This window comes from Pteronotus mesoamericanus, unplaced genomic scaffold (assembly GCF_021234165.1).
Source record: "Pteronotus mesoamericanus isolate MK-2021 breed Mesoamerican mustached bat unplaced genomic scaffold, CSHL_Meso_final scaffold_21, whole genome shotgun sequence".
NCBI lineage: Eukaryota > Metazoa > Chordata > Mammalia > Chiroptera > Mormoopidae > Pteronotus > Pteronotus mesoamericanus.
The window spans coordinates 31,335,052-31,345,398 of NW_026555310.1; the positions used below are offsets into that span (position 1 = coordinate 31,335,052).

The window sequence follows — 10,347 nt, forward strand, 5'->3', positions numbered from 1 at the left end:
CACCAGCCAGGACAGTACTGTCTATTTTTAAAGGATTTAAAAAAAAATTATAAATTCCTTGAAGAACTACAATGTACATCATTATTTTTCTTGAAAGCTTGCCTTATGCTTTCTCATAGTAAGCTTTCAATAAACAATAAATGAATGAATTTCAGTTTTCAAAAATGCTCATAAATTACTTATAAAAGCACTTTCTGAATTGTTCCCAAGAGAGTGTTTATCAAAATAAACACAACAGAATTTTTTGCTTTCCAGAATCTTCATCTTCAACTCCTGAATTGGAGAGAATCTTCTTTATGTTGTCATACACTAAAAGGTAAGGTTTTCAAAAGAGAAGGAGATTCTATACAAGAATGAATATTGAGTATTCTGTGTTGTGTTTTTAACTTTTCCCAACACCCTATCAAATATACTTTATAAAATGGCATAAATAAATATCCACAAATAAATTCAGCTTCAGAAACCAGTTTGGAGAAGTTGACTCAATAGCTACCTTTCTACATTTTCTATATTCATGAGGGTCATCATTGAACTGAGAGATGAGGAAAATATTCTGGCTAAAAATGTGGCCAACAGGTACTCTTTTGACAAAACAAAGAGCTCAGACTCCATGTTTCAATTGGATTTAGATTTAATTACTTGCTAGATTAACTGTCTAAATTTTTTATATGGGAGAAAAGCTCTATCTTGCATAAGCCATTTATTCAGTTTGCCTGACATATGCTGCGTCGAGAACAGGCTGCAAGTGAAGACGGGCGGAAGCAGGAAGGCCCGCTGGGAGGCTAAATGCAATAATTCAATTTGCTTGGACCTGGAGGTGATGAAAAGTTGTCCAGTTTCTGAATTTACTTTGTAAGCAGAATTAACAGGATTTGTTCATGGTTTGGGCATGGGATTTAAAAGGAAGAGAGCAACCAAGGACGATTGCCAGGTTGGTCTGAGCAATGGGAAGACTGGCATGCCATTGAGGGAGCGAAGATGGCAAGAGGAGCAGGTCACACGTTGGGAGAGAGAAATAGGTGCTCAGTTTTAGGCATGTTTAAAATGCCCAGCATACAAATGGAGACACAGAGGTGGGAGTTGGATACACCTGCCTTGCATTCAAGGGAGAGGTCCAAGCTAGAACAATAGATTTGGGAATCATCAATGCACAGATGATATTGAATGTCTTGAGTTAAGCAGAGAGCAGGAACCCTATTTGCTTTGCTTACCATTGTAACCACAGCACCTGACACAGTATCTATCATGTAGTAGCTATTAGGTTTTAATTGAATGAGTAAATAAAATGCATATGGACTGAAATAGGAGGGCAAAGCAAAATCTGTAATAGACCACTTTAAATAAGAACAAGAACTTAAAGCCTCTTACTTGAAAAACCCAACCCATCTTCCAAGTTCAGTGTAGTCATTCAGATCCTGATTCTGCCTGATGATATAAATATTTTTATTTTTTATTATTTGGGATCCTGCTGCTTTTGACTTCAAATTAATACATGGCTTTCATGGAAAGATGGCTTCTGCAAAAATTACTCTTTGGTGCCATCATCTAGTCTTCTGGCAATTCTTACAATATAACCAGAAAAAAACTTAGTGGTTTGGGAGGCAAAATTTCTGTGTCCTAAGTCCTACATAACTGACTGAATTTACTTGCTCAGTCACAAAGCAGGAACTGTTAGTATTGGTCTCTATTGAGATTCAGAGATATTGTATAATTAAATGAGGAAATAGATGTTTTCAGCTCACAGAACATAAGTTGATATTTAAATGAGCACTATTATTATTATGCTTTTAAAAGTAAGGATATTATTTGCTACCATGATTACAAGTCACAAAGTGTCTATGCTACTATCTCCTGATCTGTGTTACCTGTGGAGCATAGATTGACGTTTTAGAGAGGCAGCCCAAAAAGAACCTATACATTAACCAGAGTGGCCTTCAGTCATTTTACCCATGTGACTCTGCCTATGACAACCCACCCATCTTCACTGGACCCAAACAGGAGGAAGGCCTTTGGGGGACCGGGTGGTGATGATGCTGTGGGGGGAGGAGCCCAAAAGGGTAAGCTCAAATTTAAATGTGTAGGGCCAATGTACTGTCAGTCAGTGAAGCAGCTGTGCTTGAGGCAAGCTTTCCCTGGCCCAAGACTTTTGGGGAGCCAAGATAGACACTCTGGAATCCACTATGGACAGGTAAAAAGACAATCTCCTCATGGGTGGCTGCATTGCCTTTACTCTCAGGGCAAATCTGAGCAATGAGATTGGTATCTATCCCTTTCTCTCCTGTCACTCTGATTCACAAGATCTGCTTGGCCAATATGCAGATTTAATTCTCTGGATCTGCCTCATCCTCTGTTCAGATCTTACATGTTATCTGCCTAACTTTCTCTCTCTTTCATATCTGAAAGGACTTTTATGGCCATGTGTTGACTTGTCCTGAGATTACTACTGCAGTTAGAACTAGTTTGTAGTAATAATATCAACACAGCAAATGTTTAGAGACTCAAATCATGAAAGAAAAAAAAAGCAGTATCATACTGAAAACAGTGATGGTAATTGTAATAATAATTTTGCAAATATTCAACTGTGAAAACCACTTGAAGATGAACTTTCCTAGGGAGACTCTATTGAATAATTTAGTTACATAGTGAGAAAATTATTTTTTTAAGTGCCAGTGTTCAAACTTAATAGCTTGAAGATCCTGGCTGGTGTGGCTCAGTGGGTTGAGCACCAGCCTGCAAACCAAACTTAATAGCTTGAAAGTAACTATGATTGTGTCTATTATAAGGAGAAAATTTCAATCAAGCAAATTATTTAGTGTTATAGGTCCGATTGTGAGGTAGTTCATGGCGTTTTTACTATTTACTTAGTCTTTCAATTTCTTTAGACAGGGCTGAACTTCTTAAATGTGCATTATGTAAGATTTTTTACAATGTATTCAGATGCAGTTTATGTCAGTTAATTTACTACCACAGAATGTATTCTATTCCTACTTTTATTTATTCCTACAAATGGATGAGAATGATCTCAACTTACTTCTTTTACAAAGAATTTACCCAACAGAGTTAAAGTTTTTAAGGGCAGAGTAAGTGTTCCTCAGGAAACTTTTTTGAGGGCAAACATGTGAAATGTCTGCTCAGTTTCAATGAAATTTTGAAAACTAATGTGAGGTATAAGTTAGAGGTAAAGGGCTCAGTGGAGATATTTGTGTGTGATGAAATGCAAAACAGTGGTAAAATCAGTAGCCGAAGTTCAGAGAAAGACAAATAAAAAGGAGGAAAGATGCAATTCAACAGGAGGAAAATGGAAGCACGTAATTGTTGTTAAGGAAAATAGTATCTGCAGAGCATATTAGCAATGGCACAGGGCAGGAGAAGATGACTTTGTCGTGATTATTTTTAGCCCAGTTGCCTCTGGTTTGCATTGCTGGGGATGCAGCCAGTGTTCTGCCTCAGGGACCACAGCTGTTCAAACAGCTGTCAACCTGTAGGCCTAAAAAACTGCCTCTGCAAAGTCCTTTGCACTCAGAAGAGAAACCAGGAGAAGCACAGAGCGCTGGAAACAGGCTCCTAGCTACAGCTGAAGGGAAGTGATGGACCAAGAAAGCTGATTAACAGGTCACAGTCATGCAATTCATTTCATTGTGACAGCATGTAACATTTCATTGTGACACAGATAACTTCTGACAGAAACAGTGAAGAACGACTGCATTTTCAGGTGGAGTAGGAAGTAAAAGCCCATCAGAATTATTTTACCTTCTTCCTGTCATTTTCTATAACTTTTGGAACACTTTGTCCCCGTCATGGTAGCAGGTCTGGTCCCTGCCACTCTGCCTTCAGTGCATGATATAGCTACTATTACCTACTCTCTACCCTGGCTCTTTTATCCATATATTTTGCCCAGAAGGGTGAGTTAAATGTAAAAGGAATTTATTGGTACAAGATGATGCTTAATCTATTTTAAACTGATTGGGCCCCAAAGAGAATTTTTTTCCTTTCCCTTCAGCATTTATTAAGCACTTATTATGCTATGGGTTATTTTATGCTAAGTATGTAACAATAGTAATAATAATGATGGTAGTGCCATGGTGATTACCATAAGAAGTTATTTTTATCTAAAAATAAAGCCAGTTATTACCAGATTTTTGTCAGTATCCATTTTAGATTCCTGGCAAATGTGCATTTCTAATTCCAAAATAATATAATTGACTAATTTTTCTATTGTTTAACATGCATAATGTGTATATTGGTGATAAATTTAGTTCTCTGCCTCAGGATTTAAAGTGTATTCCAATAAGCTTCAATGTGTGTGAATTGAGACATTGAAATTGCAACAGCTATAAAAAAAAAAGCTCTTGTTCTTGTTTATCTACTTCATAAGGTTGACCTTTGGGTACTTAATGTTTAAGTTTAGGGTCTATCACATGTATCACATTATTAAAATAATTATTCTCAATGTAAGTCCACATAAAGACTGGTAAATGAAAGTTTGCAGAAACTTTATTGACAATAGGCCCAAAATGGAAACAATCCAAAAGTCCATCAACAAGTGCATGAATCAACAAAATGGGCTACACCAATGCAATAGAATTCTCCTGTACAGTGAAAGGGAACAAACTACTGACACATGCAACTTCATGAATAAATCCCAAAGCCATTGAAAGAGGTCAGACACAAAGGAAGAGATAACATACAATGTGTATGAAGTCCTGTAAAATAAAACGTAATTTATAGTAACAGAAAGCAGATTAGTGGTTGCCTGAGGAGAAAAGGAGGAAATGACTGAAAAGGTGGATGAAGAAACTGGGGGAGGTGTGCCCTGGCAATGTTCTGTGTCTGGACTGTAGTAGCAGTTTGAGGTATTTACATCTGCCAGTATTCATAGACTTGTACATTTTGAATGAGTGAAGTATGTAAATTATGCTTCACTGTAAAAAAAAAAAAAAGTGAAAAAAGTTTCAATTCTCTTGCCAGCAAACGGTATTCAAATCCCTGACCTGGTGTTTTTTACAAATTCTTTGCACTTCTGCCCAATGCCATTAGGTGGCAGCATTATTCCCACAAATTGGAAAAAGACATTTCTGGAAAAGACTAGGGACAAAAACCAGAGACACTACTAGTGCTTTGGGATTGACCACACTGTATCGCTTGTGTTATGTTTACAACTGCAAAGGAACTTGAGTTAGCAGAAAATATTTCCACAAATTCAATTCAATTTAGTGTTTAAGATATGCAGGACACTGTGTTAGGAGCTAGGAAACACAGAGGAAAAGGACCAGTCCCTCTGTGTGAACGTAGCATAATATTTAGATTACATTGCCAAAGTAAAAGAGCAGAATACAAAATTACAGGAACAAGCATAATCAAAATCATGTAAATATATTCTAAAAGACCAGAAGGAAAAACATAATCTTAAGAATAATTGTCATTAGAGATTGACTGATATTCCAAATTTTAAAATTCTTTAATATTTTAAATTTTATAACTCTCTACTTTTTTGTAGTATTCAAGTTGACAAGAGTCAAGTATTGCTCTTATACTTTTCATTATACATGACTGTGATCAGGCTTTGAAGGAATGTGTAGGTTTTGCCCAACAGAAAAAGGTAGGGAAGCTCTTAGTCAGAGGAAGCGCCATCAGAAAGATGTCTAGACAGAAAGAGGAAAGGAAACTACTGCCAGGGGCCCAGCTGCAAGAGGAGCCTGAAGTAGGGGGGAAAGGGGGAAAAGTACCAGGAAAGGAGGCTAGAACTGTAGATTGTTGTCCAATGTAAAAACTGGCCTAAATAATACATTAAAGAGTTTGAAGTTTATTCTGTAAGCCCAACAGAATCCTTAGGGGTTTTTCAGCATGGAATGACATGTCCAAACCTGGAGTCTGGTGAGATCGCTCTGGTACAGCATGGAAAATGTTATTTTGGAGGGACCTGGAGGCAGAGAGACCAGTTAAGAAGCCAGGACGACAGATAAAGTGAATGAAGATGAGGGTTTGGACTGATGCAGGGAACAGAGAGAATACAGAAGGTACAAATTCAAGAAATATCTGGAGGTTTGAATGAATAATTTTTGACCACTAATTAAATATGAGGAGGGAAGAGCCAGAAGAATCAAAGAGGGTCCCGAGCTTTTAGCCTGGTTCCCTGAGAGGGAGCAGTCGGGAGGACAAGCCGGACAGTCAGAAAGAGGGCAGCTTAGAAACACTGTTGTGACTATATTGAGTTTGAAGTACAGGTTGGGCCTTTAGGTAGAGATTGCAAGGGAAACCTGAAAATATAATCATGGGACCGAGAAACAAGTTTGTCATTCTAAGTTATTGTCACCTAGAAGAGAACTGTGGAAGGGGACTGTCCTGTGAGCTTGTATGGCTTTGAGGTTCTTGCTATCTTTCAACTCGTCTTTCATATAAGCATGAAAAGGAGTTTATAATGGATTCCAGCTCAGTAGGTCTCAGGCTTCTGGCAAAGGAAGCAAGAGCATCTCATCTGGTTTGGCCCAAGTAATTGTAGATTTAAGAACAGCGAAAGAAAAGACTTAAGTGACCAGAGAATGAGCTGTAGCCCTGCACTTTCCTTCCTCCTCTCACCCACAGCCTCCTGATGAAGCAGAGGAAGTTTCTTTACCATTTCAAAAATGTCCGTTGGGCTAAGGGTCGCCATGAGACCTACTTGTGCTATGTGGTGAAGCGGCGAGACAGTGCCACCTCCTTTTCTTTGGACTTCGGTCACCTTCGAAACAAGGTACCAATTAATATTTGCTTCCCAGGCAAGTAAAAGCTAAACTGTGGGCACTTTCAGAGCCACCTACCTGCTGATGGTACTACTTTCAGTCTGTTTTGCCTCTGTCCCCACTAGATTCCTCAAATTCTTTTTTTACATGTCCATGCAACCATAATAGACATGATATGCCCCAAACGATGTCACTTAATGTCCTCTCCATCACGCTGGGCATATTAATGCCAGACCTTGCTTCACTGCCAAGAATATCTGCCCCCAAACTCCTTTCCTCATCATCCAAACTGCCTTAGAGATTAAGGGGGAAAAAATCAAAGGTAAGAGCCTTTTGATTTGAGTGGATATTATCAGCTCATTCAAGCTAAGTTTTAGATATGAAAAACAGCCCTGACTGGTGTGGCTCAGTGGGTTTGGTCTTGTCCTGCAGATTGAAAGGTGACTGGTTCAATTCCTAGTCAGGGCATATGTCTGGGTTGTGGGCCAGGTCCCTGGGTAGAGGTGTGCAGGGGCGTGCAAGAAGCAAATGATAGATGTTTCTCTCTCTCTTTCTCCCTACCTCCCTCTCCCTCTAAAAATAAATAAATAAAATCTTTTTTTAAAATGTGAAAAGCAAATTGTGTCTTTAGAATTTTTGAAAATTAAGGAACGAAATTTTAAGAATAATGAATGTTGACCAGTCCTGTTTTCTAAATGATTTCTAGTCCCTCCTCTCACATAGAATCATAGGCTAGTGAATGCATTTAGTATGGCAAGCCCCAGAAGACTCAGGGAAGCCTCAACTGGTTCATCAATTAAATTGCTCTCTCAGTGTTTAAAAGATCAGAAAATTGCTTTTCAAAAAAACTTTTCCACCAAAATCCAGATGGGTTTACCTAATCTGCCAATGAGAATTTCCTCTCTCATAACATGCAGAGACATCTGGTCTTGGTGGAATCTCAGGGAAGAACCCATTGGTGAGTTGTTTAATGCTTATTTCACTACCCAGTTCTCTTTGCCTTCTTTGTATTATGTGAATTATTTCATTGCAATTTTTTTTTACATTCTAATATCTGTCCTATTTACTATCCTCTCATGCGATCCTCCTAAGACCATCCCGGCCCATTTTACTGATAAGATTAGGAGGTCCAAGAATTGGGTAACCTGTTTAAGTCAAGTGGCGGGTGATAGAACCGAGGTCTTCAGATTCTGGGTCTTGTCTGCAATCCTAAGTAGACTTGCTATATCTCACTATGACGGTTATTATTATAATAACAGGGATCACACAGTGAGCAAACACATTATTTAAAACACATTATTTAATTGCTTTTACAATACTCATCAGTCTGCCTTGCCATAATCTAGTTTTACCTCTTCAGCCCTCCCAACCATAAATTTTCCACCCAGTGATACTGTGCGTCCCCACAGTGTTATGTCACTAGGCACTTCTAAGCCATTTTCCTCCTCCTCAAAGGCACAAAAACTACGGTAACTTCACAAACATATTAAATCTCTACTGAGACAGTGTCAAGCTACTCCATCCCAACTCAACTCATTTGGTCCCCCTCTTGCCACAGAAAACCCACGACCTTTCTCCACTCTGCAGGGCCAAGGGTACCAAGGGTTTTGGCTCACCACTGTGCTTTTTTGGGCAGTTGTTTAACCTTTCAGTAACTTAAGGACAGAACTGTAGCTGCCCCCAGAGAGACCACTGTGGGAGGGACAGGAATGAATGAGTGCAAAGCTACGGGCGCCGCAATACACGTCAGTAAACCTGAGCTGAGTCCTCCGCTCTCTCCCCAGTCGGGTTGCCACGTGGAATTGCTCTTCCTGCGCTATATCTCCGACTGGGACCTGGATCCCGGCCGGTGCTATCGGGTCACCTGGTTCACCTCTTGGAGTCCCTGCTATGACTGTGCCCGGCACGTGGCTGACTTCCTGAGAGGGAATCCCAACCTCAGTCTGAGAATCTTCACCGCGCGCCTCTACTTCTGCGAGGACCGCAAGGCTGAGCCCGAGGGGCTGCGGCGGCTGCACCGCGCGGGGGTCCAAATCGCCATCATGACCTTCAAAGGTAGGAGGCGGACTTTGCTACTCCAGCTCAGGGCGGCAGCTGGCATTCAGGATTGCAAATCAGACTGAGAAGAGCTGGGGGTGGAGGGGAGGAATTCAGGGGGCAAAAATTGTACCAAGATTCTAGTTCACCTTAGGAGCCAAAAATTATTAGCTAGAGGAACATTTAAGATCTTGCTTTCTGGCAATTGTCAGTTTTGGCTAAGAAACAAACAAACAAACAAAAAAAAAACCCAAACCACAACCTCATAAAAATTTAAAATAAAATCAACTAGAATTGGAGGGAAAGAATTAATGCTTTGGGGGAAATGAGAATTAAAAAAGGGCTGGGAATTCTTTCCTCTTAACTTGGGACTTGAACTATATTCTGTTGCCTCTCTCCCCTTTTAAAGATTATTTTTATTGCTGGAATACTTTTGTGGAAAATCGTGAAAAAACTTTCAGAGCCTGGGAGGGGCTGCATGAAAACTCTGTTCGCCTATCCAGACAGCTTCGCCGCATTCTTCTGGTAAGGGGCTCCTTTGCCTCTCATTTTCTTTCTCTCTCAGAGTCATCTTTTCCTGGAGCTACTTATATTTCTTATGCTTTCATATGTGAGTGTGTGTACCTTTCATGTGTGTGTGTTTGTATATTTATCACTCTCTCCTTTCTCCTCTGATGAAAACCTTATTTTCTCTTTGTTGTTTTTGTTGTCATTTCTCCTACAATTGAGTCTGCTCTTCTGTTGTTTCACAATGCAGAGCCCTCTGCAAAGATACCTTTCTCTTCCCTTCTCTTTCCTCATTCACCTGTCCTTGATCTGTTAGACTCTCCTTAGGATTTATTTCCTTCTTGGTAAAATTCCTTCCTCTCCTCTTATTGTCTCCTCTTTCTCCTCCCTCCCAACTCACTTTCTTCCAAAATGTTACAAAGTCATCCAGTCAGTTTATTTCTCTCTTTCTCTACAGCCCCTATATGAAGTTGATGATTTACGAGATGCATTTCGTACTTTGGGACTTTGACACCCACCTCCAAGAATGTCACATACGATGAAATATATCTGAAGATAGCAGTGGGTAAAAAGAACAATCCTTCAAGAATTGTTTTTCTTCAACTCTCAATTTCTTAGAGTTTAGAGAAATAATATTCATATATATGACTTTAAAAAATATATCTTGAAAATGGAGAAGGAATACAGGCCCAGCAGAGAAATGCTGCAGCTGGTGCAGTTTTTAATGCAACAGCACCCCCTACTGGGGAATTACAGAACTGCAGTTTCTGGGAGCATCTAAAATGTCAGTGCTCTATGACTTTTTAGGCAGGGAGGAAGCCGAAGATAAATCCTTACAAGCATGGTGAAAGGATAAAATGTTTTCACAATCAATATCCTTTCTCATTTGATTCACTCTGAGTTTTCAATAGCAGTGATGGATTTCTACTCTCTTTTCCTTTAAGGTTCACTTTCAAATGAACAAATTTCCATCAGGTCGTATATAGAACCTCTTAATGAGAAACTGGATGATTGTAACTCCAAGCCATCTCTTCAAAGCATTAATTAATACCCAAGCATGTGCTGTATGTTTTAATTATTTGAG

At 39.4% G+C, this 10,347-nt stretch overlaps 1 protein-coding gene across 1 annotated transcript; it reads left to right on the forward strand.

Moving 5' to 3' along the window:
- Positions 1-514: 514 nt before the first annotated feature.
- Positions 515-9,774, forward strand: AICDA (activation induced cytidine deaminase). The gene is made up of 5 exons (XM_054590834.1): positions 515-576; positions 6,583-6,730; positions 8,504-8,774; positions 9,166-9,281; positions 9,721-9,774. Exons 1-5 carry the CDS (start codon positions 515-517, stop codon positions 9,772-9,774), a joined length of 651 nt encoding a protein of 216 aa, XP_054446809.1.
- The last annotated feature ends 573 nt before the right edge of the window (positions 9,775-10,347 follow it).

Coding starts and splice junctions, on each gene's coding strand:
- AICDA (XM_054590834.1), top strand. CDS start 515: ATGAGGGTCATCATTGAACTGAGAGATGAGGAAAATATTCTGGCTAAA. Junction 577..6,582: donor GCTAAAAATGTGGCCAACAG/GTACTCTTTTGA, acceptor TCTCACCCACAG/CCTCCTGATGAAGCAGAGGA. Junction 8,775..9,165: donor CGCCATCATGACCTTCAAAG/GTAGGAGGCGGA, acceptor CCCCTTTTAAAG/ATTATTTTTATTGCTGGAAT.